At 52.7% G+C, this 27790-nt stretch overlaps 9 protein-coding genes across 9 annotated transcripts; 1 reads left to right on the forward strand and 8 right to left on the reverse strand.

The window, feature by feature from the left end:
- Positions 1-2729: 2729 nt before the first annotated feature.
- Positions 2730-4153, reverse strand: BKA58DRAFT_140114 (uncharacterized protein). The gene is made up of 2 exons (XM_046164567.1): positions 3471-4153; positions 2730-3384 (listed from the first exon to the last, which is right to left on the reverse strand). The coding sequence occupies exons 1-2, from the start codon at positions 4060-4062 to the stop codon at positions 3095-3097; spliced, it is 882 nt and encodes a 293-aa protein (XP_046025748.1). The 5' UTR covers positions 4063-4153; the 3' UTR covers positions 2730-3094.
- Positions 4154-5376: 1223 nt separating this feature from the next.
- On the reverse strand, positions 5377-8217 carry BKA58DRAFT_358138 (major facilitator superfamily domain-containing protein). Its single transcript, XM_046168704.1, has 3 exons — positions 7489-8217; positions 6495-7436; positions 5377-6447 (listed from the first exon to the last, which is right to left on the reverse strand). The coding sequence occupies exons 1-3, from the start codon at positions 7772-7774 to the stop codon at positions 5807-5809; spliced, it is 1869 nt and encodes a 622-aa protein (XP_046025749.1). The 5' UTR covers positions 7775-8217; the 3' UTR covers positions 5377-5806.
- A 19-nt stretch (positions 8218-8236) lies between these two features.
- Positions 8237-11724, reverse strand: BKA58DRAFT_428450 (glycoside hydrolase superfamily; the record flags this gene model as incomplete). The annotated part of the gene is made up of 2 exons (XM_046173014.1): positions 8237-9906; positions 11720-11724. The coding sequence occupies 2 exons, from the start codon at positions 11722-11724 to the stop codon at positions 8379-8381; spliced, it is 1533 nt and encodes a 510-aa protein (XP_046025750.1). The 3' UTR covers positions 8237-8378.
- A 108-nt stretch (positions 11725-11832) lies between these two features.
- On the reverse strand, positions 11833-13791 carry BKA58DRAFT_140154 (major facilitator superfamily domain-containing protein). Its single transcript, XM_046164569.1, has 4 exons — positions 13483-13791; positions 12946-13422; positions 12172-12891; positions 11833-12118 (listed from the first exon to the last, which is right to left on the reverse strand). Exons 1-4 carry the CDS (start codon positions 13602-13604, stop codon positions 12001-12003), a joined length of 1437 nt encoding a protein of 478 aa, XP_046025751.1. The 5' UTR covers positions 13605-13791; the 3' UTR covers positions 11833-12000.
- An 896-nt stretch (positions 13792-14687) lies between these two features.
- Positions 14688-16841, reverse strand: BKA58DRAFT_140260 (uncharacterized protein). Its single transcript, XM_046164570.1, has 2 exons — positions 15691-16841; positions 14688-15636 (listed from the first exon to the last, which is right to left on the reverse strand). Exons 1-2 carry the CDS (start codon positions 16425-16427, stop codon positions 14751-14753), a joined length of 1623 nt encoding a protein of 540 aa, XP_046025752.1. The 5' UTR covers positions 16428-16841; the 3' UTR covers positions 14688-14750.
- Positions 16657-19360, reverse strand: BKA58DRAFT_140151 (uncharacterized protein). Its single transcript, XM_046164568.1, has 3 exons — positions 19004-19360; positions 18477-18956; positions 16657-18419 (listed from the first exon to the last, which is right to left on the reverse strand). Exons 1-3 carry the CDS (start codon positions 19156-19158, stop codon positions 16886-16888), a joined length of 2169 nt encoding a protein of 722 aa, XP_046025753.1. The 5' UTR covers positions 19159-19360; the 3' UTR covers positions 16657-16885.
- A 266-nt stretch (positions 19361-19626) lies between these two features.
- BKA58DRAFT_336006 (uncharacterized protein) lies at positions 19627-22428 on the reverse strand. The gene is made up of 2 exons (XM_046168251.1): positions 21975-22428; positions 19627-21925 (listed from the first exon to the last, which is right to left on the reverse strand). Exons 1-2 carry the CDS (start codon positions 22206-22208, stop codon positions 19739-19741), a joined length of 2421 nt encoding a protein of 806 aa, XP_046025754.1. The 5' UTR covers positions 22209-22428; the 3' UTR covers positions 19627-19738.
- Positions 22429-22521: 93 nt separating this feature from the next.
- BKA58DRAFT_336009 (phosphatidylserine decarboxylase-domain-containing protein) lies at positions 22522-24338 on the forward strand. Its single transcript, XM_046168252.1, has 2 exons — positions 22522-23109; positions 23159-24338. Exons 1-2 carry the CDS (start codon positions 22604-22606, stop codon positions 24282-24284), a joined length of 1632 nt encoding a protein of 543 aa, XP_046025755.1. The 5' UTR covers positions 22522-22603; the 3' UTR covers positions 24285-24338.
- Positions 24339-24497: 159 nt separating this feature from the next.
- On the reverse strand, positions 24498-27377 carry BKA58DRAFT_400440 (uncharacterized protein; the record flags this gene model as incomplete). The annotated part of the gene is made up of 4 exons (XM_046171589.1): positions 24498-25204; positions 25547-26498; positions 26560-27221; positions 27257-27377. 4 exons carry the CDS (start codon positions 27375-27377, stop codon positions 24498-24500), a joined length of 2442 nt encoding a protein of 813 aa, XP_046025756.1.
- Positions 27378-27790: the final 413 nt, after the last annotated feature.

Consider the following 27790-nt stretch of genomic DNA (forward strand, 5'->3'; position numbering starts at 1 on the left):
GGCGTTACGGGTCCAGTAGGCTCCCTGTCGGGCGTCGGTGGTGACATGTCCTCGTCCTCGCTGTCGTCGTCAATGGCGTCTTCGTGGATACTGATGTCTACAGCCTTGCTCTCCCTGCGGGTAGGAAGAACAAAGTCGACTCTCGATGCAGGACGTGACTGTGGCAAAGCCACGTTGGCAGGAGCGACCGCGTCAGGCGCTGGTGCATCTGCCATCTCGACCACAGCTGATGGCTCTACAGGTGTGACGATGCCTGCCGACGGACGAGACTTCATGGGTGATGGCACAGAGCGAAAGGTTCCTGTGTCTGGAGAGAAGGCGACAACGGTCTCGGGCTCTTCGGACTCTGTCTTGACTACAGTATCCTCAGGTGGTGTAATCGGACGCTCGTTCTCCACAGACTCTTGCTTGATCACTACACCCTCCATGACATCGTCTCCGTGGTTGCTAGCTGGAGGCGTAGAGATAGGTAGCGAGACCTTGATGCGCTGCATCTCAGCTTCGAGGGAGTCATCGTGGACGTAGTGCTTTCCCCTGTTCTCAGCGATGCGACAAGAGCAGCATTGGAACTGGCACTCCATCTTCATGAAGTCGATCTGCTCCTCGGCGCGCTCGCGAGCACGTCTCTCTGCGGCTAGCTCCTGCTGAATGAAGCGCAGATCAACTGCGTTCTTCTTTGGCGACACATTTTCCTTGTCGTCGTCCTCGCGAGGAGCGTTGCGTGGCTTGCGTGGCGATCGAACGGGTGATGCAAATTCATCAGTCTCTTCCGGGTCGGCCGATGGAAGCGGTATTTGGCCTTCCGCAGCGATGCGCAGAACCTCCTCTTCTTTCAAGCTCGTCTTAAGAGCATCGCGCTCTCCCTCGACGAGACCCAGCTTCTCTTTTAGTATCTGCACTTCTTCGTTCAGTCGGTTGCCAACGCTCTCAATCTCCACCTGCAGGCTGTACACCTCGTTCTTGTACTTGGCGGCTTCATCGGTCTTGAACTTGACATCTGACTCGGCCCGCTGCAAGCTGCGTTGGACGCTCTGAATTTTAGCCTGGAGCTGCGGTATCATTGCGGAACATCGGAGCTTCTCGTTGTTGGCTTCAATGTACTCCCTCTTAGCGTGTCGATATTTGCCTTCGTAGGTCTTACTTCGCTGTTCTGCTTCGATCTGAGACATGTCAGTAGGTAGAAACTATACATAAGAGCATGGCTCACTCACGACTTTGGCCTGTGTACTCTTCCACTTCTCTTCATTGTCCTTGAAAGCCTGTGCCCACTTGTCGATGGCAGCTTTACTCTCGTTAAGCCTCTTCTCAAATCTTTCCTTGGTAACGGCATTCGCAAGTGATTCCTTTGTCTGCTCGAGCTCGTTCTTGAGTTCGTCAATGCGCACATCGCGTCGGCTTGATGACAACTCATGGTCGCGCTCCTTCTTGGCATGTTCCTTCTCGATCTTATTCAACTTCTCCGCATGTCGTATCCTCTCCTTGTCGAGCAATTCCTTGAAGCGCCTGCATGCTTCCCGTGGGTCCTTAACCTCGAGGTTCTCGAACATGCCGGCGAGGGCTGTGACGGAAACATCGGAATCGGTTCGGCGGTGGGTGTGTCGTAGGGGCGAGTGGGGGCGCAGGTTGGGCGTCGAGGGCGAGAGGACTGGCGATGAGCCCCTAGAATCGCCGTACGGAGATCTTGAACCAGCACCGCGGTCGGGGCTGGCAGGGAAGATGGGCATTCCAGGCGAGAAGGGTGCCTTGTTTGGCGAGAGAGGTGGAGGCGGATCCATCTGGACCGGGGATTCTTTGAGGCGCGCCAACTCGACGGTTTGGGGGGTTATGTATGTTGTCGAAGGGTAGCACCTGCTATGAGTTTGGTTGTTCAACTTTGGTAGTCTAAGGAAGTTGTGCAGCACGTCTATGTAATATGTGGTGGTGCGAGCTCAGACGGTGAGCGGTAAACAGCGCTAGCCGACCACGCGACGCTACATCCTGGCACCATAGCAACGCGCCCGCACAGACCCGTCGATCAGCGAACGTCGTGTTCTTTCAGTATCCCGACAAGCCGGGCATGTACCCTGTCAATAAGAAACGGCGAAGCAGCTGTCGAACAAAATCCTTTTTCTGATCGTGTATCATTTGGTAAACGAGTGGATTCAGTAGGTTTTCTAAATACGAGTACAAACTCCAATAACCAAAACATTACCCAGATGTCAACACCTGGAACAAAGGAAACTAATACAGGAGTACGAGTACAGGTCAGTCCTAGGGTTGGCTGCTGGATCACTAGTTCCAGCCCATAGGGCAGAGTCACCAGTTTCATATCCTGAACACTCAGGTACCAACTCCAGCAAACTCTGCATATCCTCCCATCGGCTGAGTGGACGTGTCATACATGTTCGGGGTCGCGGAGGGCGTAATAGCGCTGGTGATCATGGTACTAGGTGCCGCTAGATAACCTGGTGTGGAGTGAGCGTGGAAACATTGACAGGTAAGATCGAACAGGTATACATACCAGGCACCCCAGTATTTGTGGAGATCTCGGAAGCAGGTAGTCCATGCGATGCCGGGTAACCAGTAGCCACAGACGGAACTGCTGGGTACTGTGTAGTCATGCTCCCCGACACTGGCGGAAGAGAGGAGGCTGGAACATGGACGCTTGACGTAAAGCTGACAATTGGAGTAGGTATTACGAGTGAAGTTGAAGATGACATTGGCTCAACAGGAGCATCTGAATAGACAGGAAAGCCTGACGATGATGTCTGATCCATAGGAGGTGCAGAAAGCGACGTCGAAGGGGTAGAATGACCCGAAGGCGATGTCGGATAGCCTGGGGGGGCTGAAGATGGTACCGAGTACATGGGCGGGGAAGAAGACGATGCTGGCGAAACAGGGTAGGCTGAGGAGAGTGTTGAGGTGACAGGAAGAGCCGGTGTTGCCGAATAGACAGGAGCGCCTGAAGATGACGCCGATGACACGAGAGGGACCGAGGGCGATGCCGAATAACCAGGAGGGGCTGAAGATAGTGCCGACGAGACGGGAAGAGCTGGGGATGGTGTTGGATGGACTGGGGCAATTAACAACGTCAGCGACACATCCTGATACGACTTCATGATGTGCTAATCAACGAACCTGTTGCAGATGATGTGGCAGATCGTTGCGATGAGTAAGTATCGCTTTCTTCCGGATACGGCAGCACGGTGCTTGACGTCAGATACCCCGTTCCATAAGGGAGCTTCGATGTAACATTTCCTGTCGGAATCGGTACATGGAGAGTCGGTGAAGTGCTACCTGGGCCTGCACTGTGTGATACCTGTCCCCCTTCAAGATTGAGCGGGGAGGTCGGATAGGGTGCTGGTGATCCTGCCGCGTAACTGGGTGCATACGGTATGGGGGTTTCTAGGAAGCTTAGTCATCTGTATTCCAACTATCTTTTCCTGGGTTGTAGTAGAGGACCCGAGCGCTAATAACATGAGAAGACATACTGTAGGTACTTGGAGTTACGGTAATCTCCGGATATGCACTGCTTGCAAGTTTACTTGGGTGCGGGTGGACAGGCGCAGGGGAAGGGCCATGTCCGCCACCAGTAGACGAAGCCACATTCGAAGTAGGAGTGACAGCAGGATAGTCTAAAGTCGCGGGATTCTCAGGAGGTGGTACAGAGGGGTTGACGGGGTAATCCACAATGCTGCTCGATACGATTGAGCTTGGGGAATGGGCCGATGGCCAACCTGCGGTCTTGTTAGATGTGGCACGTCGACATGGATTTGCTTCATTCTCGCCATAGGTTGTAGGGCCGCTCGCGATAGGATAGGTGCCAGTTATCGAAGCCAGCGGCACAATGCTCGAGCCTGATAGCGTTACGGTTGTGGTCCCGGAGGTAACACAGGACATACCAAGGGATGAAGCCTGAGAAGCTGTGGAAGATGACGCGGCTGCTGTAGTCGGGTAGGTGTTTCCAGTGCCATAGGGCTGGCCATATCCGCTGTACGCGGCTCTAGGTACGACGAGAGCAGTTGTGAGAGTATTGTGAAACACAATGGACAGAGCAACCCAGTTGGAAAACCGGATACCCATGATGAAAAGCGAGCTTCAGCAGATGGGTTCAAGTTGGTCTAGAGTTGAGGGGGGGATGTGGGAGAGGAAAGGATTGATGTGTTGATGAACTTGGGAGAATACATGCAGAATGACTGCCATACATATATGTTTCCAGGCTGAATGGACCCGAGCAGCTCGGAAAGACAAAGCGTCAGAAGCTATCAACATGTTACATTGACCCTTGACGGTTTTCCACGCCTTCTCCCTATGTCTAGGATTATCAGCAGCTCTGTTCCATCTCGACTGCGTCTTGCGCAACGACCTGAGGGAGGCGTACTGCATGGCCGCTCTCCATCGGCCCCAAACCTGCAATCGGGGGCTGTGGCGCAGGTTTGGGGTTGTAAAGATGGCCCCAGGCGAAGACCTTGCATGCGGCCATGACGATGGCATGCAGAAAGATACTTGTCATCAACGCAAACGATACTTTCAACGTTGATCATTTGTCTGGTTGAGGTTTCGAGTTGAGTCGACGATTGCAAAACGCCACGAAGATACAGATGCCATGACGACAGAGTACGAGTTTCGCGAAGCATGCTGAGCTTGAAGATGAGGGCTCACTCGGCTGTGCTGGGATATATCCTTTCCCAGGACGTGGAGGACTTTGTCGTATCAGGCTGTCTTTCGTCTTCGACCTTTTCCGGCATGCCAAATCTTTTTACAGATAGAAATGTCCATTTCATGCGCCTTGGGCGTTTCCGAGAACGATATGCTTCTTGAGAAACCGCGCCACACGTCAAACAGCTGCATCTTTTGGGTGCACGCGTCTCTGTCATGCTTCGAGAGCCACTGACGTGCCAGCAGGGAAGACTAGGTAGCCGACGGACGAAGCAGCACAGTCAAGGTGAACCCCCTCACGTGACACCAGCAGTATTCCTAGTTACCTGCACCAAAGATCCACGTGAAACCACTTGTCAAGTCGACTGCTCCCGCACAGCGGTGTACGCACACCCCAGTATGCGGCGAGGACGTCAGCTTAGGCAGACGACGTACCACCGCAACGCGTCAGAAGGCAAAGCATGCCCATTGCTCCAAGACAGCAATCATGTTTACCAAGCGATTGTGACGGTTCTGAAACTAGCGGCGGTCCATTTCCAAAGGCGATATCGGCGTCTTCCCTGCTCGTGGTGGATGGGCAGTATCGTATGATCCGTGAGGGGTTCGGCAACCGAAAGCTCGAGAATGGGGGCTAGGCCGCAGAGCCCCACACCAGCGCTAAGAAGGGCGTGTTGTTAGCGTCATTGCCTTGCCTAGATGGGAACGAAGTCTTCACAACGCGCAGCCTTGACGCAAAGATGAATTGCATGGATTTGATTCGAACTAGAAGGAACAGCAACAGACGATGACAATGGATATCGGAGACACGGAACAATTTCTACAAATCGCAATCTAGTCTACATGGACTCGCAATCTGGCGCCGAAAACATAATGAGATGTAACATGACCCGAACACCCGTACCCATAACGCTCACTTGACGATGACTATTATTGATAACGACGCTCGGCTGACGACAGTCTGCAATATAGTGCGATGAATAAAAAGGCCTGCTTGTACAGAAAAGTGCAACTTTTGATTACGTTAGGTAGGAAAGCGATTAGTATAGGAAGCGTGATTCGATGACGGCCGTATCTGAATCGTACTCGTAATAATAGTAGCGAAGCAATCTCATCGAACTCGTTTAGAAATGTCGAAGGCAAGGATAAGTTGAAGTTCGCGCCGTCTCAATTACACCTCCCATGGCTGTCGCGGACGGTTGACTGTGCCGTAGGACCTCGGCTCGTCCTCTTCGAGCAGGCTTTCCATAATTGAACCTACTTCGGTGTTTGTCACGGTAATGGCGTCTTCCTCGTCGAGTCTCTTCCTCATACGGTAGACCTGTACCGCGACATAGATGACGAGTGCAGTGCCTACGACAAACGCTGAAGCAGCGAGGATGATGTTGATTGGAATTGGGTTGCCGTGCCACAAGCCCTTTGTCAAGGCGTCGATTGCAGTCTGTGACAAATTGAACAGGCCAGACACGCAGATGATGGTCCCGTAAACACGTCCGAACGTAGCGAAACCGAAGACCTTGGTCGCGTAGTCAGACATGGCTGAGTAGTACAGCGGGCGCAAGAAGACGAAAAGAAGGACGTTGACATATCCAGCCCAAAGAGTCGAGATAGAGCCGATGACTCCAATAGCGGCGATGATGATAACGAGGAGCGAGAGGACGCCGGGTGTGCTGACATTATCGAGCAGTGCGCCTAAGAAGGGGGTTGCGATAACTCCAGCGACGGGCAGAGCAACGTCGAAGAAATCATTGACCTTTTCTGCTAGTTTGACTGATCCAAGCATGTAGGTGTACTGTTCGCGGATAGTAGCAACTGTGGATTGTTAGCAGTATTCAAGCGTGCTGGGACGATTTACTAACTGAAGAAGTTCATTCGCACCATCTGGATGACAGTCAGGACAGTGAGAAGTATGAACCAGGGCGTCAGCATCTGATCTTTGGCAGACTTGTTGTGTAGTGCTCCCCAGACACCAGAATTCTCCAATCTCTGCTCAGCCTTCTCTTCTCGGATCTTACGAGCCGCCTCATTTCCGACGAGCTCGTCAAGTCTGCTCAGTCTCTCCTTGCGACGCGTGCTACGGGCCTTCCTTCGCTTCCAGATCTCGTTATCGGGTAGCTCATCATCCGAAGAATGGACGTCTCGCATAGCGTCTTCGGCTCTCTGGATCTTCATCTCTAGCTGTGCCTCAGTCTTGTAGTTCTCGGTCGGTAAGAAGGTGAGCTGCGCGATGGCGATGGCTGCTGGAACGATGAGATAGACCAGGAAGAAGGTTTGTGGCTTGAACGCCCTGTCGCTAGCATCGTACATGAGCCTGTAGAAAAGGAAGACTGCTGCTGAGGCATCGAATGCACCGGTAACGAGCGCAACGATGCTACCCGCATACTTGGGAAAGGCGTTAGCAATCTGGAAAGAGGGCAGGAAGACAAATGTGCCTCCAAGGGCAAGAAAGAAGTTTCCGATTGTATATCCGTCAAAATTCTCGATCTGAAATGCGAGACTCATTAGGATACTTCCAAGCGCGAGACAGAAAGAACCGGAAAGGAAGCAAAGCTTGGGCCCGTAGCGATCGAGCAGGGTACCGACGGGGAGAGCAGAAACATTCGCCGTGGTCGATGCCAAAGAAAAAAAGAAGTTCAACCTGAGGTCTTGCTCAAAGCAAACTTCAACGTCGGCATCCACCTCTTCGGGTGTGCAAAGATTTCTGAAAACGCCTTCCTTGATAAGAATTGGCTTCAAAGCTGCAAACCCGAAAACGATCCCGCTAGCAAACCAACACGCAAGAACCGTTACGATGACCTGTGCTGCAATCGCATGTTAGCGGTCAGAAAGCGAATGCGATGTAGCCAAACTCACCGATACGCTTGCCTGTCGGCACCTTGTATGGCGTCAAGCCTCCTGGTTCCTCGCCCGGTGCGAGCTCCTCAGGCTTGGGTATTACGTCGTAACTGATGACTCGCCTCACGCTCTTTCCTTGTGCGCTCAAGAAGCCAGCTCCCGAGATGGCGCTCTCAAGAGAAAGCCGACGTTCCGCAGCATCCTGTCGGCTAATCTGGCGGTCGACAGGCGGTAAGAACAAATCTACCAACGCCTCCTCGCGATCAGTGCCCTCTTGCTGTGTAACATGCTGAATCAGCGACATGGGAAGTCTGCAACGGGACGCTCGTGGCTAGAAACGCAGGGCAGAATAGGCGTGAAGAGAAGAATCAAAGGGGTCGTGAGTGTTCGGCTCGTCGAGGGCGACAGAAGCTAGAAAAGCGGAGGAGCGGCGTTAAATTGATGCGCGGTACCCTGACACGAGACCCACGATCTAGACATAGCGATCGCGGGGGTCACATGTCACATGCAACAAATTCCGGCATCACGGAGCCGTTGGCTATGTTGTGTAGACGTCAATAGACGCTCCTGCAACCATGAGAATCGAGTATACACTGTCGGCGGGTACGCTGCATGCTCGCTTACTAGAGAAACGCCGCGAAACGTCTAAAATGGTCGGCGTTGTCGCGATTGATTGGTTCCGCGCTGGTCCTGAAGCGGAAGCCTCATCGCCGATCTCCCCAACCATCTTCCCGCAGGTTCCATGAGTTGCAACCTTGGAATGCGGCGCACAGGGTCTTGATAAGAGAAAAGCAAGCAGTTTGGGGCTTGATAACGTCCACACCGCCAGTTCGTCAGGCGCAGTGTTCAATTCTTCGAGAGACGATGCATGCTCTCCCCACCACATTCTACAACAAAACATCGCCTATCTAATCTTTGTGGTATACGTTCGCATCGAAGTTTGTAGGAAATTGGTCCCGCCCTTCAGCATCGCTTCGTACCCAAACCGCGACACTGGTGCCTGGACAATTGAACAATCCGTATCCTTCGCTGTCGATCTCGACCTCGCCCTCCTCCCACCCAAGGATGTCAGTCCACTTCTCACCGGCATGCATTTCGCCAACAGCCATCTTGATCTGACCAGGTCCTGCGTTACTCATCACACACGCCAGACCCGCTTTCCTGTCCCATGTTCCACGACGCACAAACCCGATGCAGTTGGCTTCGTTGAAGTAGTCCTCCTGTGTTCCGTACGCGAAGAGTTTTCGTGCGAGAATGAGGTCAGCGAGCTTTCCGCCACATGAAGCAGGCGTTTCATGCGGCTCTGAGAGGCCGTAAAGATCGCCGTAAAATGGGCATGGGTAGCCTTCCTGCCTCAGCAGAATGAGAGCGTAGGCGAGAGGCTTGAAGAAGCCCTCGATCTTAGTCTCCATCACCTGCCCAGGTTGTGTGTCGTGGTTTGTAACGACCGTGACAGCATCGGTAGGACGCATTTGAACGAGGGTGTTGTCATAGATCTTCCTCAAGTCCGCCGATTCGCTTGTCGAGATGGACCCGAAGTTATTCAGGAGAGGCGAGTCGTAGAGAGCGAACTCGTGGTTCATATCGTCAAGCCAATCGCTCATCTCTTTCACATCTCCCGACCAAAACTCGCCGACCACGAAGATGTCGTCTCCGCACTGTTTGCGCAAGTTCTTGATCCATTCATTGGTAAATCTTGAGGAGAAATGCTGCACAGCATCGAGTCTGAACCCCTTCAAGCCAAGCTCTTTGGTGATCCATACGCCCCAATTCTTGACGTCTTCTTGTACCTCAGGGTGCGAGTAGTCAATATCAGCGAACATCATGTAGTCCGCATTGCCTTGCTCATCATCCACGGATTGCGACCAGCCTTTGTTGTCACCTAAAATCTTGTAGATGGCTTTCTTCTCGGTGGCCTGGTCCCAGTCGGTGCCCGAGAAATGCTCCCAATGATATTTCATCTTAGAGTATTGCTCTCCACGGCCCGGGAAATCGAAGCCTAGCCATCCCTCGATTTCGAAGGCATCAGAGATCTCTTTAGTGCGATCGTTCTGGTCAACTTCAACAACACGGCACTTCTCCGTCTTGTCGGCTCCCGCCTTGTGGTTCAATACGGCATCCCAGTACAGGCCCACGCCGTGCTCCTTGGCGACCTTTGTAAGTTCGAGTAGCTCTTCTTTAGTCCCCCATTTGGTGCCTTTCTGGCCTTTCTGCTCAAATTCGCCGAGGTCGTACAGATCATAGATGTCGTAGCCAACGCCTTGAGGGTTCGCACCTTTACAGCCAGGGGGTAGCCATATGTTGCTTATACCGATCGCTTTTAGCTTAGGAAGCTGCTCGGCAAGGCGCCGCCAGTGCTTGTGATCATCCGGAACGTTCCATTCGAAACCCTGGAATAGGGTGCCATTCTCTGGTGTCGGCTTCTGTTCTGAAAAGCTATTAGGTTGAACTTCGGGAACGAAGACCATTGATACCCACCTTCGGAGCTCATTGTGAATCTCAAGGTATCTCTCCTATATCAGAGACTGTTGCTTTCAAATGGTTGTGGGTAGTGGAGGAGCTTGGTTGAGCAAGCAGAGTCTTCGCCAGTGCCCTAGTCGGATTTAAGGAAAACATTATCGCTGATAGCGCGTGAATAATCCTGCATTGGTGAGGGCTGAGCAGGTTTGTCTATCGTGTACCCTGCGTTTGCGCTGGCTACCAAGCGACCAAGTAAGGGCCTGGAACCGGCGCTGCTCAACAATCTGCGCGGATGACGTCAGCGTTCAGCTTCCATCCCGCGTACTTCAGGGCTTCAATGGGGCGAAGACACGTCGCCAGAGTGTGAACGAAGAAGGACGACAAACGCGGTACCATTAGCGCGATACCACCCGCGGCTACCTAGATGGTATGCAGTGTCTCTAGTTTGCATGCGGACATTTGCGAAAAGATCGTCGCTGTCGCGACAGCCGATAGAATCTAAGCAGGTCTCTGCAGCCTACATCAAGATTGAACCAGTAGCCTGCAAAATCCATTGATAATGTAGGCTTCTGGGCGTTCTTTCGTTCAACATGTAGCAGGCAGGTCTTTCCCTTTGGCGGGGGAGGGAAAGCCGCGATGATGGCTAGTCCGGTTAAGGGAAGGCGCACTCTACAGGGTGCAGCCTTACCTGCGTACTTTATTGGTACCTGGTTTGCGACATCAACATCCAACATCTACTGTATTCAACAAGCGCGCTGAAATGGTCCTGTCAGGCGCCTCAAAGGCTGACCAGGCTGCGGCCGCTGGCAAGAGCCAACTCATCATCCGCTTCTACGACCCCGATGTATGCGCCAAGGACGCTCTCGGTCGGCAACTCGATGAGATACTGGCATGGCCAGACAGCAAGCTGGAGTCATCCCATAACTATGTTCAGATGCTCTTTCCGCTCCCAGAAGGTTCTCCATACAACAGTGAAGTAAGCCTTCCAGTTAGTTTCCTGGTGTCGTACCCGGGAGGTATTCGCCATAGTGGAAATCAACACATGTCGAAGTACAGCCTCGCAGATACCTCCAGGGTACACTAAGAATGCAACAATGTCTTCAATTACGTTGGCAGCATGTTAACCATCTGCAGGCCCCAGTCATCAACCTCGAAGTGATGCGAGCATTCCGTTCCCGGAGTGAGCTACGGCAGAACTTACGACGAAGCTTTGAGCGCATGCTTGGCTTCTACGGCTTCATGGTATCCAACAAGTCAGAAGCGGAATTGAAGCAAGGCGAATCACCTGAATCAGCCTCTTTCCCACCAGGTGCCCATACCAACATCTCCGCATCCAACCCTCTTCCATACTCCGTCGTCCGTGCGTCAGATTACCGCAAAAAGTTCGCCAACTGGGCCATTAGATTCGACCACAACCACCTTCGTATCACGCGTATCCTCCGGTGCCTCCGCGTTCTAGGCCTCCAAACTGAGCACACAGCCTTCTTTGACGCGCTCGAACGCACATACGAAGACCCACAGATCAGCATTAGTGATAGGAGTATGGGATACTGGCGGCTAGCTGTTACACGTCCTTTACACCTGGCTCCTGACGACTCCAAGTGCAAATGGCTGGTGGGTTGGGAGAAGGAACAGGAGGATTTGAGACGGTACGGTGAAGAGAAGTTGAGGAATGAGCGGGATGGGGTGCGGGAGCAGAAGTCGGTCAAGTCTGGTGATGACATAGAGGGTTGAGTTGCTTGCGTTTCATGAGGACCAGGAAGCACGTCAATCTAGGAAAAGACTGTACACCATGGCGCCTACATCGACATTTGGTCACCCACTTTGCATGTTTTCATCATACTGTAGCCTGCAGGTCTATTCAGTTTTTCTCTTTGATGAGGAGGAAGGGAAGAGTAGATTGTGAGACAACGGTTCTTTTTTTTTGTGTGTGCGTGGGGTAGCTTGATGTCGAGAGACTCAAGTATCCTTAGATTAGTCCCTTTGGTCACATCACGCAGTATGAGGACATTGCCCATAGCGTTGCTCTGAATAGATCAAGCAAACAAATATCCACTTCATTCTTCAATTTTACATAACCATGATGAAGTCCGGGTCACGGTCATCGCCCCTGCCCTCAAACTCAGCATACTTTCCATTCGCCTTATCCTTGTTGATCTTTCGCACCCACAGAACGTTCGCAGCAATCCTATCGACACGTTAGTTAAGATTCCAGCCAAAGGTAGGATTTGGAAAACTTACAAAACCCAAGCTGCGCAAAGCAATCCTAACATGATGCTATGACTCTTGTGGAAATGATTTTCCTTTTCGCTCTTTGGATACACAAAACTGGCTACAAAACCACCTGCGTTCGCAATCGCGAGCTGCAAGGCAGAGGTTGTCGCGCGCTTGTAGTGACCAGCGGAGTTGTTACTATTCCAGGAGAGGATGCACGGTACAGTTGCGTACATGCCAGTTGCCATTAGGAATGTCATGCCGTATTGGACTTTGGGGTTGGCAGATTGACTGATGACGCCGTAGCCAATGATGGCCACGGGTAGGGTACATAGCATGATCGGGCCACGTAGGGCAAGACGATCGGATAGGAGAGCGACGGCTACAGTGAAGACTGATGCCACGGCGTAAGGGATTACGGTCCAGAGTTGTGCCTCATTGGGGTCTTTGGCGAAACCGTTGTTGATGATGGTAGGGAGGAAGAGACCGAAGCTGTACAGTCCGCTCAAAATGGCAAAGTATGCCAACGCAGTGAGCCAAACTTGAACGTTGAATACTCCGCGCTTGACTTCTGCCCAGTCGAAGCGCTCGTGAGAAGCGCTTTGCTCGCCGAGCCGGAATCGAGCGTGCTCCTTCTCGTCTGGAGTGAGGAATCTGGCTGATTCGATCGAGTTGGGTAGGAAGATGGCGGAGCATACGCCAACGAGTACAGTCAGTAGGCCTTCCACGATGAAGATCCATCGCCAACTATTTATACAGTTAGTCATTTGTTGTCGGTGGAAGCGGGGGGCCGTCTCTTACCCTTCAAGACCTCCAGCAGGCCCGATGGCATTAAGTCCTCGGGCCAGCAGACCACCAAAGGCACCTGATAGGGATGCTGCTGTATAGAAGATACCGATGCGCAAAGCCAACTCTTGTCTGCGGTAGAAGCCAGTAAGGTAAAGTACCATGCCCGGCAACAGCCCGCCCTCAGCGCAACCAAGCAACGCGCGGACAGTGACGAATGACGCGAAGTTGGTAACAAACCCAAGACACATTGTCAAGATTCCCCACACCGCCGTCAAGAGCGGCAGCCAGATCTTAGGCGACATCTTCTTCAGCACTAGGTTCGATGGGAGCTCACTGGCGATATACGTAGCGTAGAAGACACACAAACCGATCGAGTATTGGTGGTCGTTGATGTTGATATCCTTCTCAAGACCCAAAATCTTCGCATTGCCGACATTCGTACGGTCGATGAAGGAGCACAAGAAGAGAAGTGCGAGAACGGGTAGGATGCTGTGACTGTCAGCGTCGTACTATTTGGAGAATACATTAGGTTGAGAAAGATAAACATACCGGACATCCATCTTGAACAGCAGCGTCTTCGCTGCCTTCCCGTCCTCACCAAACCCCGCCTCCAACTGCTCACTGCCACTCCGGTTCTCGAATTTCTCGTCGTGCATCTTATCAAGGCTCATCTTGACAACCCTTCAAGGCGCACTAGGTACAGCAGAAGACAGAATCTCAACGCAGCGAAAGAAAGCGTTGGAGCGCGACTGTCCAACTAAAAGAAGAAGAACCAGCCAGCTTACTTATTCCCCTCCCCAACGGGCGAACCGGTAGCGCTATGCACACCGCACCGTGCCACCTACCTCCCCCGAACTGCTAGAAAGGCCGGGTCAGCCACCAGAACGCACCTACCCTGGCTGACCCCATGGGGGCGGGCGCAAGGGTTACGGCACAATCGGGATTCTCTGCTGTGCGATTGGCGGAGTTGTGCATCCGACGAGTGAAATGCTACCCCGACTGCACCAAGCTTATGCTTGAACCATGCCAAACCATGCATAGCGCTCTTAAGGCAGACAAGCGATCGGCAGGCTTGACATCAGCGTTACTGACTCGGGCGTTAGTTGTGTGTTTACGGCTCTTATTCTGTTTCCGAGGAAAGTTTGTAAGCGGAGCTGTACTAGATAAGGGAGAGCCGCGGATAGCCAGTTCGGATGGTTGTAGCCATGTAGGTATAGCATGGCGGGTTTTGTGGGTGTTGATGATTGTGCATGTGGAGGGCTGATCGCGGATCGGCGGTACCAAGCTTTTCGTTGTGCTGGATGGAGTGTGGACCAAGCAGTGCGAAGCCTTTCAGCCGCCCACTTGGACAGCTTGGCTGCCCCCGAAACTCGGTATGCCAACTCGACGATGAACTCCCAGGCGCCGGTGTCGTGGGAGATCGTCAACGGCTTTGTTGCATGCCCAGGTGCGATAGAAGATAGTCTGAAGCTTCTTTTCTGTTGATGCGACGTCGAGTTTTGGAGATTGCGCGTGCTGTGATGCATGCGCTGTTATTGGAAGCGACCAAAAGCACCAAGATCATTCTTTGGGTAACTGACGATCTGGCTATCGCGATCGCGATGCTTTGTTTTTCTATTTGGGTCATGCGACGTCTGTTTGGATGATCAGATTGCCTGCGACGATCAATATGACGCGTAAAACGGTCAAAGGTTTTGGCATCATTTTGTGGTTCGTGGTTCCTCAAATTTGCATCACGACTCGATATGGGGTAGTGAAGAAATTGACAACGATCATCACTAGGGTATGCTACGTACGCCAAAAACTACACAAAACATCTATTCCATAGTCTTCAGATCTGGCGCAACCTCAAATTTGGCATCTGTCTTTGCCTTGACATCCTCGACGCTCACACCAGGCGCGGTCTCAGTGAGCGTCAAAGTACCACGCTTCCGGTTGACCTCAAATACACACATATCCGTAATGATAGTGCTGACGCACTTGGCTCCCGTCAACGGCAGCTTGCATTCCTGGACGATCTTGCTTGATCCGTCCTTCGCGACGTGCTCCGTGGCGACGACTACTTTGGTAGCCTCTGGGTTGCTGACGAGATCCATGGCGCCGCCCATGCCCTTGAATACCTTTCCGGGTACCATGTAGTTTGCTAGGTCGCCAGAGGCGCTGACTTGAAGAGCGCCCAGAATGGAGACATCGACGTGTCCACCGCGGATCATACCGAATGACTCTGCAGAGTCGAATGTTGAGGCGCCAGGCAAGAGTGTGACTGTCTCCTTACCGGCATTGATAATATCTGGGTCGAGCTCGTCTTCGGTAGGATAAGGCCCCATACCCAGAATGCCGTTCTCGGATTGTAGCCACACCTTCACACCGTCAGGCACGAAAGACGCTGCTGCCGTTGGGATGCCGACACCCAAGTTGACGTAGTATCCTTGCTTCAACTCCTTCGCTGCTCGGCGAGCGATTCGGTCGCGACGCTCTGCCGCCTCGTTCTTGGATGATGCATCTGAGGAGGCAGCGGGTTTCCGGAGCTTCTTGATCTCGACGTTCTTGGGAGCTGTGGAAGGAACGATGCGATCGACAAAGATGCCGGGGAGGTCGATGTCGTTCGCGTCAAAGGTACCGATTGGGACAATCTCCTCGGCTTCAACGATGGTGAGGCGGGCCGCTTTGGCCATGATGGGACCGAAGGCTTTGGTGGTGTATCTACAGTCGCTGTCAGAAACAATGCTCGAAGCACCGGAGGGAAATGTCGCTTACCTGAAGACACAGTTGCCAGCCTCGTCGGCCTTGTGTGCTCGAATGATCGCAACATCGCCGGTCAAGGCAGTCTCCATGAGGAACTTCTTGCCATTGAACTCTCTGACCTCCCTCTTCTGACCAAAGCCAACGGCCTTTCCATCCTTGTCAAACTTTGCAGGGATCTCTCCATCTTGTAGCAACGTGTTGACAGCGGTGGGCGTGTAGAATGCTGGGATGCCCGCACCGCCGGCTCTTATCCTCTCCGCAAGTGTGCCTTGTGGGCATAGCTCAATCTCGATATCACCGCCCAGATACTGCTTCTCCAATGCCTTGTTGTTTCCCAGAAAGCTTATGATGAGCTTCTTGACTTGTCCGCTCTTTGTAAGTAGCGCTAAGCCTCCTACGTCCTCAATGCCAGCATTGTTGGAGACGGCTGTCAAGGAGTGTAGCGATTGCGGGCCGCGCTTCTTCATCGCTCCAATGAGTGTGTCTGCAACACCACATAATCCAAATCCTGCGCTCAGGACTGTGGATCCCGGTTGCACGTCCGCAACGGCTTCGTCTGCATCTTTGAAAAGCTTTGATTTCGAGCGGTCGATTGTTGGAGCGCTTTGACTGATGCTTCGCAATTGACCTGTGAACCTCCATCGCGGTGGCAGTCGCGCGGCTCGTAATTGTGCGGGGAGAGGGCGTTTGGAACATAACCGCGCTGGCAGAGCTGCGAGCAGCCGGTATGACGAAGGTAGTGAGTCCATTGTGACGCGCGTAAACAATAACAGCAGAACAGTCAAGTTAAATCATCGGGTAAGGAGACTCAAGAAGCACCGACTCTGGAAGAACGGGCAGAGCTTTCGCGACCGATGTCCGAAGGAATGCCATGGGACGCGTGCGAGAACCGCGCCATGGCTCTAACGTCATACATTTGACATCCATCGGCGTCATTTCAACTACCGAAGATGGATCGTCTTTCGAGCTCGGTGCGGGGATTCATCTGCCGCGGAATCACATGAGGTTTAGCTTCTGGCGAATTCCGAGGTCGCGCCCCTCTCTCAGTTCTTTTGCGCTTGGCGACGCGTCTCCATCCACTTTACCACGCGCCGACGCGAGCTTGCGAATGGCAGGAAGATGACTTTACATGTCTCAGATTCCTGTATAGCTTTTGCGAAGATCGCCAATCGTCACGAGAGGCAATTAGACTATTTCGCGCACTGCGTTATGGGAAGTTGAAATCCGGCAGATTCATCCAGTCGGTCCACAATGGGTTGCTATCGTTCCAAGGAAGATCCAATAGCGCTGTGGAGAACAGATCCGAGTTTGTCACAGTCTCGTTGACTTCATTGTACGACATGGCTGAGAAGTCTAGTGTATCCGGCCAGTAGCTGGATATAGGATCTGGACCCATGGTATGGTTTTCAGGCATCGCATCATTCACCTTGTATGACGGCGATAGAAGATCTGGTATAGCCATTGATGGTGGTGCAGGATCATGGGATGGCAATTGCTGTAGCCGCTCAATTTCCGGCGCCTGCTTCACGAGAACGCGTAAAAAGCGACCGTAGACCACCGAAGCCCCGTTCCGGTGGATGGGTGTGCTGCCTATACGCTCAAGCACTGTTGCAGTGTCTTCAATGAGATGTCGGACGCTTGGTGCAAGGCTCTTTTGTTTGCCGCCAGCCTCTGGCACGGGTGCACTCAAAGCGAGCGCTATGCTTGCAGCGAAGCAAATCATCGTGACGGTGTTGTTCGGCATCGATTTGAGACGTGACTCGCCTTGAATTGCCGCACGCATGACGTTGAGTGCGGAGGATAGTGCAGATTTTCGGAAAGAACGTTTGACTTCTGGAGGTGCGCTAGGGTGGTTGAGGAGCATTGAGTAGGTTGAAAGCCGCGTGTGTGTAACAAGGATCTCGACATATGGAGGTAGTGTTTTGCTCTCTGGATCAGCGATCACTGAGGGCCAGGCGCGAGACCAGCTATCAAAGAAGCTCTCAATAGACCCGTCGATTTCTTGAGCGACCTTTGTCCCTATTTCGGCGAGCCGATAATTGTCACAACGCGTGCGCACCTCAGCAAAAAGGTCGTCAAGGTCGCGGCGGAGAACTGCCATGGACACAAGCGGACCGTCCTGAGCATCGGCCCATCGATGGTCGTGCCACTTGTCGCAGTATTGGATTAGGCATGTTTTAGGGACGCAGTAGCTGCGCCCGCGGGCCAGACAGACTCCACGCTCCAAAACAAACAGAGAGATCCAGACCCTTTCCCTGCGGCGAAGAAGTCGCTGGCCCCATTCCGAACTCGGGTCGACATCTTCGAAGCCGTCCATCGCCAGTGCTTTCCTTGCGTGGAGACATTCAGACTTCGGTATCTGTCTGACGAGTTCCTGATCGAACGATGTAGATGGTGTTATCACTTTGTCTAGCATGAGATCCAGCGCGATCGATAGTGCCGTAGCTAGGTAAAGGCTTGTGTCGTCATCGCTCGCGTGCGACCCTGGAGGCATCCAAGGAATGCTGACCATGAAAGCTAGCACGATTTCAACAGATCTGTACTTTCGGGTGATGACTTGCTCGGCGAGGAATCTGCGGTGCAATAATAGTCTCTTCGCCAGCGCCGAAGTTTCCGGGAGGAAAATGGCAGTCATGGCTAGCAAGGTAGTGAACAAAAAGGCAGAGCGGTTCCGAACGAATGGCAGCGTATGTACCCACGGGTCGAGTCCCCAACGTGTATGTGCTAGCTTTTTGTGAAAGCTGGGTTCTGTGAGTTACCTTCTTGGATTCGAATTGGAGGGTCGAGACGAGACTTACTACTGTAGAAGCATCTCGGCTTCGTCCTTGGTCACAAGCCCAACATCAATCGGATCCAAGCCTGAGCCCTGATCAAGATGTGCTTTCATTGGAAGGAAAAAGTGGTGAACGTCGAGAAAAGCGCTCTGCTGGCTACCATTGAATCTGTCTTCAGGGCTAGCGGTACTCTGGTTGTATGACTGTGGTGTTGCAATCCGCAGATCCGAGGCCCGGGCGAGCAGCTGGAGTGGGTTCTCGACATCTTCAACAGCGAGTTGATCGTCGCTTGAAGTACCAACAAGATTACTCGCTGATATATGAGGATGCACCTCTGAGGCAGGCGATGTGTTTGGGTTTTGGTTGGAGTCTTCGTCCCCTTGTGCCTCGTTCAGAAGCTGCTGCAGTTGCTGCAGCGTACTCTGACTCGTAGCTGCATCTGATTTCCTCTTTTTGATGGCTTCTTCAACCTGGTATATCGCCTTCTCTAGGCCGGATCGTTTGCTATAATACAGTCAGTCTAGTCCACCCACTCATGTCTACTCTCTTACTTCTTCACGCCCTTTTGCCGACCAATGTGAAATTCTGGAATTATGCATTCAATCCCGACGTTCTGGCAACGCTCGCATATTGGCGCGCCTTCTTCGCGCCGACATTTGATTTTGCTTTTGCGGCAATTCAGACATGCCGCTTGTTTGGCATTCATTCTTTGACGCTTCTCTATGTTGCGCGATGATATACGGTTGTTTCTCTGCCTGGACTGGAAGCCGCCGGCATAGCTTTGCTAACCGTACGTGGTCTCCAGCGTCGGGTATGAAGAGCAAGCACGGTCTGGTCGCTGGGCCCCGAAAAGGATGTATCCTAAGACCCGATCCTATGATGCGATGTTAGGCAAAAGGAAAGAAGAGGGAGGCGCCGGAGAGCTACTCGGTGCATCAATCCGCGTGTGGAGGTGAGCTAGCTGGTTGTGCGCTAGCATGGACCCTGGTCTTGAAAATGGCAGGCGCGACCCAGGTCGGCCATCAGCGATAACTGCAACCGACAGGGTTCGCTTATACTCAAGTATGGTACGAATAATGGTACAGCTAAATTGAACATCCTGCAAAGCTCACGTGAAGTTTGGCTTGTTGTTGGCAAGCGTCCAGAAGACTGGTGTGGCACCAAGGTTTGTTAGCACCGGATGAGACAAATTCCACGCTGCATTGTGAATGAAACATGTATTTACTTCATGCAAGGGTATCTGTCTGAGTATTGCTACTTCCGTGGAATGATATCGCTCTATACAATCATGAAGAAGGACCCGGTGCAGAAGCCTCTTCCTCTGTCGTTGCCCTCTCCTTGCCCTTGGTGGCTGCACTTGCATTCGACCCATCTTGGGGCTCGAGATCGACCTCGGTCTTCTTTTCATCTCTCTGCTCGCGCTGTGCTTGGGACTCTTCCGCTCTTCTTCTCGCCTCTTCCTCCTGGCGTTCCCTCTCTTCACGGGCTGCCACCCTTTCGAGTCTCTCCCTCTCCTCTTGCGCGTGAACCATGCGTTCTCCGACACCAGGAAACAAGCTGGCAACGAACAGCGCAAAAGCGCGTTCGACTGTACGCATGCTGTCCCTGACCCATCCAAATCTCTGGTCTCTCCTCTGCTGCAGTATCCTCATCGCAGCTTCCTCGGGTGATGGGTTACCTCGATGTTGTGCTTGGCGCTGGTTGTTGGGCTGAGCCACGCGTTCGGCCAAGGCTCCTACAGGGAGAAGGGCCTCGAAGTGACGACGTACAACGTTGAACTGCTCTTGAAACATGCCGGCTTGTGTCAGGTAAACCATACCGGCGACGATACCGAGCATGATAGGTCTATAGAGGCCACCACCTCCTGAGAAGAAGTAAACGAATGCTGCCAGCTTGAAGATCAGCCACATATGCCCAGCGACGTTGACCATACGATCGTTCTCTTCTGGTTGGTTTACGTCCGCGTTCTGATTCTGGTTCTGGTTCTGATTCTGATTCTGATTCTGATTCTGATTCTGATTCTGATTCTGATTCTGATTCTGATTTTGATCCTGATTTTGATTCTGATTCTGATTTTGATTTTGATTTTGATTCCGAATTTGATTCTGATTGTGATTCTGGAATAGGTTCTGAGCTTGGGTCTGGCTCATGTTGGCTAGCTGCCTGTGCAGCTCGTTGTTCAGCTGATTGTGCGGCTGACTCCCCCGTGCCATCTGCTGTCCAAGTCCAGCGATAAGCTGTCTGTTTTGAGCGAACTGGTTTGTAAAACTCTGAAATGGAAGTGTCGAAACCATGGGAGCGGTGGTGTATGTGCCTTGCTGATCGAACAGAACGCCAACCGGGCCCTGGGGGCTTGATAAGAGAAACAACTCCGTTGGCGCATCTCCAGGCATTGTCTGTGTAGTGCTCTGTATACGTGGTTGAGATGTAGTAGGTACAGCTGGAGTAATGATCGGAGCGCCTGGTATTGTGCTAGAGGAAGGTCCGAGAATCGGAGTGTTGATGGCTGTGGACATGCTTGATCGACTGGGGCTTCCGCCATGTTGACGATCGAGTATGATGTTCAACTCTAGTGCGTCCACCCTGATCTCGGTTACTGAGCGTCTCAACGCTACCACTTCCGGTTCCGTAGGGAGAAGGGCGAGGGCCCGCTCTACAACGTTCAAGTTCTGGTTGATGGTGTTCAGGTGTTGGCGGATGTGATCGATTCGCCAAACTGGTAGGTTCAGGGGAGATGCGTTTGAAATCGAAAGTCGATCAGTCTGTGTCTCTGATGGACGCGCAGGCTGCAGCAAGGTTCGCACGTTTTCCATCTCGCGTTGTGCTTCCTGGAAGATTGTCTGGATGCGTGGCAACAAGCGCTGGGTACTGTCGTGTCCCATTGAGGGAAGAACGCCTGGTGGAACCGGTGGACGACCGAACGCTAGGGGTTGAGCAAGGCCGAATGCAGGAACAGGCTGCCGAATGTGCGCCGGTATATTGACCTGGTTGTATGTAACTGTCCACCGCGCCCCGTTGGGACCAACGCCTTCACGTCGTAGTGGCTGGTCGCCATTTCCAGGGAGATTGGGCAGTCCTTGAGCAGAATCCGCGGGTCTCTGTGCGTCTGGTCCTGGCTGCTGAGATGTCGAATCTGGGGTCTGCTCGTTGTTCTGTTGTCCCTGTTGCGCCATGGCCTGCGTGAACTGTTGCTGTAGTTGTGGGGGAAGAGGGAGGGGGATGGGAACCGCATTTGCCTGGCCCGGGATATGATGATGGTGCGGTGGTAGTGGTGGGAGCGAGTGTGGTCGAGCCTGTGGCAGCGCCCGGAATGGGTTCGTCTGCAGAGGATTTGCGGGTACAGCCGGGGCTTGCGCAGGGCGGAAAGGGTTCGGGACAGTCGCGGATCGTGGCGTAGGTGACGTTGAAGGGTCGCCAGTAGTGGGGAGCTCCCGTAGAACCAAGTGCAGGCTCTGGTCCTTGTTCTCACGTAGCTGTATTCACCATCAGCGTGGGTCTACCGCACGTGGTTGGCGACCCTACATTGTCAACGCCAAACACATTGCTCAGTGTATCGGCGTCATTGGCGACTACTCTTCCGCGATAGATGAGGCGCATGCGCTCTGGGGCAGGCTTCGAGGGCGCGGCATCCTGTATGCGGCTCCGGAGCTCTTTGACCGTGGTTGAAGCGGGCACGTCTGCGAGGTTCACACCACCCTCCACCTCAGACGAGGGTGAAAGGATCTTGAGGTTGACTGTCTGCGCTTCTTCCGCCATGGTCGCTGTGTGTAGTGATGGACTATGGTGCGAGATGGAGAGTGCAGGTGGAAGCTGCGAAGTGACGACGTGTCCGAATTAGAGCCTGGTATCAGCTTAGGACCACGGTCGCGCCTGCCATTTGCTATGAAGTCCTGGCGGATAATCTGAGCGTCCGTGCCGCCTCGACTTTGGATGTTTCGAGAAGCTTGACCTGTGCACGCGATGCATTGAACTGTCCATGTCCAGCGGTAGACGCCGTTGCGCGCTAGAGCCCCGTCGCCGATGGATACGTCATTGGTCAACCGAGGAAGTTGATTTTCCCACCACGCGACGCCATAGCCGTCATCTCGTCGCTGGGGAATTGGCCGTCTTCCCGCACTGCAACATTCGAGACCAATGCATACAACATAGCCATGGCGTCTTCCTGTTCGCGCCAGCTCATGCGAGCCCCTCTCCGCCCGCGGTTCCAAACGCCCGCACACCGTCATGCGCGCCTCTCCGCCCCGTCTCGCACCTTCTCCTCGACACGCGCAGCATGTGACAAGCAGAACTTCCACAGGAAAGAGTCCTTCAGGTCACGGCTCGGCTCGGCACTCAACAACACCAAGATAAAATGGGAGCCGATACCAATTGCACTCGGCATCGGCTTCCTCGGCGCATTCCAGCTCTATCGCATACAACGGAGGGAAAAGCATACCGAGGCTGAGAGACAGAATGGTGAAGAAGGCGCAGTGGACAACCAGGGCCGACCGAAGAAGCGCGAGAGAATACGACCGAGCGGGCCATGGACGGTCCAGGTCATGTCCACGCTGCCTCTCAAGGCCCTCTCACGGGTCTGGGGGCGTTTCAACGAAATCGACATTCCATACTACTTTCGAGTACCCGGCTTCAAGCTCTACTCTTGGATCTTCGGTGTCAAGTCAGCAACCATCAGCCTAGTAGTGACGCCCAATGCTAACAAGTCGCAGCCTCTCCGAAGTCTCTGAGCCCGATCTCCATGTCTACCCTAACCTCGCTGCTTTCTTCTACCGCACCCTGAAACCCGGAGTCCGCCCTCTCGACCCCAACCCCAACGCTGTCCTCTCTCCCGCAGACGGCAAAGTCATCCAATTCGGCACCATCGAGCACGGCGAAGTCGAACAAGTCAAAGGCGTAACGTACAGCTTAGATGCGCTTCTAGGTTCCACCAAGCCCAGCACACCCGCTCAAAACGTCGTGAACTCTCAGGTCATCACCAGCGAACACGAAAAGACAGCAAAGGACGAAGAAGACACCGTCCGCGCAGATGAGGAATTCGCAAACGTGAACGGCATCTCATATACCTTGCCCAACCTGTTCTCAGGACCATGGCCAAAAGATGGAAAGCCATCTGAAATGCCCACGGACCAGTCCACCGCACCAGCTGCTTCTTCAGAAGCTGAGGTACGCGCCGAGATGGCCTTGAGCGAAGCCGAGCGGCCTTGGTGGGCACCGGCATCCAATAAGACACCTACCGCGCTCTACTACTGCGTCGTATACCTCGCTCCAGGCGACTACCATCGTTTCCACTCTCCAGTATCATGGGTCGTCGAATCTCGCCGTCACTTCGCTGGCGAACTATACAGTGTATCCCCATACCTACAACGCACCATGCCCGGTCTTTTCACCTTGAACGAGCGCGTCGTACTGCTCGGTCGTTGGCGATGGGGTTTCTTCTCCTACACGCCCGTCGGCGCCACCAACGTCGGATCTATTAAGATCAACTTCGATCGCGAACTCCGTACCAACAGCCTCACCACCGACACTGCCGCTGACCGCGCCGCCGAAGAAGCTGCAGCAAGGGGACAACCCTACTCTGGTTTTGCCGAGGCCTCTTACACTTCCGCCAGTCGCGTACTAGGTGGATACTCTCTCAAGCGTGGTGAAGAGATGGGTGGTTTCCAGCTCGGAAGTACCATCGTTTTGGTGTTTGAGGCGCCAAAGGGTCTAAGACCCAGTCTTGACGAAGGCTTCACCGGTATGGAGAGGAAGGGTGGATTCAAGTGGAACATTGAACAAGGAATGAAGGTCAAGGTTGGAGAGGCTTTGGGATATGTTGAGGAGATCCAGCAATAGCCTACTCACTCTGCTCATACATATACAGTAAATGATACCATCTAGTAACTTCGATTGTGTCTCGATGATGCTTGCGCGTTGAAGCGATCTGTGTTTCCTTTGAACAAGAACAAGCGCGTCTCATTTCATCACCTTTCTTTCGATACCCTCGTTCTTCGCGTCCTGTCCCTTTTCACCCGTTCTGCTTGTTTTTAGACCTTCCACTTGAATCTCTTATCCTCTTCTTGCCCTCACCGCCCGCACCACAAGGACTAAGAAGGCAGCTAATTCAAGTTGAAGAATGACTACCTCGAACAAAAGTGATGTAGTCTCGACCAGTATGAAGCCCATAACTTTGAAGAAGACAATTGCTGCCTCGGGCAACAATAGTGCCACCATGACGAAGGAGAGGATGAGCAATACGTCAACGGAAGGATCGCGGCGGTTTACTGTTGAGCGAGACGAACGATACTTGTAAGATACGGTGGGCGGAGTGACTCGACTGGATGCGAAATTGTTGGTCTTGATGGTGATGTAGGTGGCGTGTTCAGTGTAAACGTGATCGTCGTCGTCGCCGAAGATGTTCTCGTATAGATCGCCGCAGCCAAAGTCACCCCAGCCGTCGTAAGACCCCTTGCTCGAGAGGTCATCGTCTATGGAATAGTCGGTCTCGCTATCGGAGGCGTTCATAGCGGGTAAGAGCGGCCGTTCTGCTCGAAAGTCAAGGAGGAGCGTTTCAGTGGTGTTAGTAGGTGCTAAACTTATGGCAGCGCGGGAGATGACAGTGTAGATACTGCGGATTTCGCGTAGTCGGCAGTAAGTAGAAAGAGTGATTGCGCGGTGGTAGGCGAGAGCTAGCGGAACGAGGAGATAGCGGGCAGGCGTAAAGGGAAGGCACAAGAGAGCATGATTGATGTCTGAACGTGCCCGAACGCGACTTCCTGAATTGTGAAATCACGTGGAGTGTCGGATGAGATTGGGTACAGTTTTCTATTTTCTCATTGCAAGATCTTTATGACGAAGCATATCTAGCATGGCCTTCTCGCACCATGTCTTCATGAAATTCCAACCACCTTTCATTGTGATATCCTCCATCTCGGTATCTACTGTTCCGACACTCATGCTGGCAAAATTGCTCTCTTAGTTAGTGGCCTTTGTCTAGACCTCGATCTATCTGACTCAATGTACGTCCCTTAACGAATCCATATCCCCCCCCCCCACACACCCCTTCTACTCCCCATCCGCATCAACAATCTCAAACCTAATAATATCCTTCTTATCACCTTGAATCCCCCCCGAAGCCCGCATCAACTCCGCCCCAGTCACGATCCCGAATATCGCAATGAGAAAAAGTACTGCCCAAATCATGTAGATGGTCATCATCTTAGCCTTTCTCAGCCGACGTTCCTGCTCCAGGTCCGAAGCGAGAATCTCTTGTGAACCAGACCGGGGAAGCGAACCGAGCTCTATATCGTTGTGGTGAGCGGGCGTGCGCTTGAAGAGGCGGGAGATGAAAGTTCCGTTTTTCACGGGCTCAGGGCGGGATGGGAGGGCTGCTGGGAAGGGCGATATGGGTGAGGTGGGTTCTGGAACAGGCTGAACGACGATGAGCGGTGGAGAGTTTGGTGGTGAGGACGGTAGTGGACGTTCTTGGGGCGCTTTTAACGGTGGTGAAGGTGAGAATGGTAGTGGCTCATGTCCTTGTAGAATGGCCGGAAGTGGGAGTGATGTTTCGTATGCTGATGGCGTTTCCGCTGTCCTTGGGTATAGCAATGTGGACAATGGTCGACACGGCTGTTCTGATGTCTCCATCGTGGCAGTCTCAGACGGAGGTAGGTCGGTGGTTGATACCTTCATGGCTTGGGCATGAAGAGAACTCGTTCCGTCGCTGGAGACGTCGGCGCCTGAGTCAACTCGGGTAGGTTCTTGATGCGTCAGGGTTGCAAGCTGATGTGGTGTGGTGAGAAGAATGAGTGGAAACTGAGTGCCTGCTAGGCGCAGTACGGTCAGTAAGCGCACAGACTCAAAGTAGAGGTGAAGGTAAGATTGCTTTGAGATTATAGTGTTGTGTGACGCAACTGATGCCTCTACAGAAGTCATTCTCGAGTTCGTTTTCAGTTCCATTTTGAAAGTGCGTTGATCGATATTAGTGGTTAGTCGGTAGACTTGTGTAGTAGTATCCAGCTCAACCTCTCTATGCTTGAAACCACTTCTATTCTTCGTCTTACTACTGACCTAGCCCTTATTGGTAGCTCTCATGTTCTGGCCATTCATTCTCCCATTCCTCTTCACCAACAATGTCACCGCTATCGATGAGCGAGGTGGACATGCAACTACCGCATCTTCCAACGCTCTTATGATCCAGAGGTCGAAATATGTCGTAAGCCTCTTTCTCCTGTGAATTCAACCCAGTCATACGGAGATGCAAGTGCTGGTCAATGTGCGGGAAAAAGCCATCTGTAATGCAACTCGTAGTACGAAAACGCATGGCTGATTCATGTTTAAGTGACCAATAGAAGCAATTCCGTAGACACTCCATTCTAAAGTCGTCCATTGACGCGTCGGCTGTGTCTCTGTCGATGAAAGAATTGCGTATGGCTAGGTGAACGGGTCGAGATCGGGGTTGAAGTCCTGGTCGCAACTCAGGTGCTGCTACGGGCCGGTCCAACAGACGACTTTTGTTTATCCAATAGGTAGTATTTGCGTATGACAATCGAGTCACCACATCAGCCATGTCGAAACTACCGAGCGAGATGCTGTTTACAATGATCTGCGCTGGTAATTCACTGATGGCTCGTAACTTTGGATGCAGAACTTCACTGGCTTCCAACTGAATCTTTTGACTGGTACCGAGAATAGCCAGGCCAGGAATCTTCTTGCAAACTATCCTCATGGAGTATACAGGCCATTTCGAAGAGGGCATTTGGAATAGTGGTCCTTCCTCGAGGAAATGTTCAGCTAAGTGATTAGAGTAATAACGACGGTTGTCGGACCAGAAAGCAAAGTGATCTGTTCGAACAACGTGGTGTACCGTCTTGACCGGGAGACACTTGGAACCGCCAAACGTGTTTCTGTTGGTAGATCAAGAAACTGAAACACCTGTTGGTCGGCCATGCTGGGGAGGAGAGGTTGGAGAAATTCGTGAATTGTGTTGAAGTGGTTGTAGTAAGAATAACGATCGTAAAGTTTCAGTGGATGACTTTCAGGCTATGGAGCTGAGGATTGCGCAGTTCCATTACGTATGAATGAAAGTGCGTTCACTTGATCATAATCAAAATCGCCTGCAGCTGCTTTGTGCGAGATCACAAAGCTACACCTTGGTTGCCGTTCAGTGGTAGCGCGATGACCCGTGGACAACGAGCCACCTACAACTTCCGCAATCCATAGAATACACATGCGAAAGGCTGCTCTTGTTTGAGAAATATCGCAATGATCATCGACTCGCACGCATGAATTTATCGGTGTTCCCTTGCTTCGGTATTGTAGGTACCTATGGTCTGGGTAAGCTCCTCGCAGACCCTATTGCG

This window comes from Alternaria rosae (genome assembly GCF_020736505.1).
Source record: "Alternaria rosae strain MPI-PUGE-AT-0040 chromosome Unknown BKA58scaffold_4, whole genome shotgun sequence".
Taxonomy (NCBI): Eukaryota; Fungi; Ascomycota; class Dothideomycetes; order Pleosporales; family Pleosporaceae; genus Alternaria; species Alternaria rosae.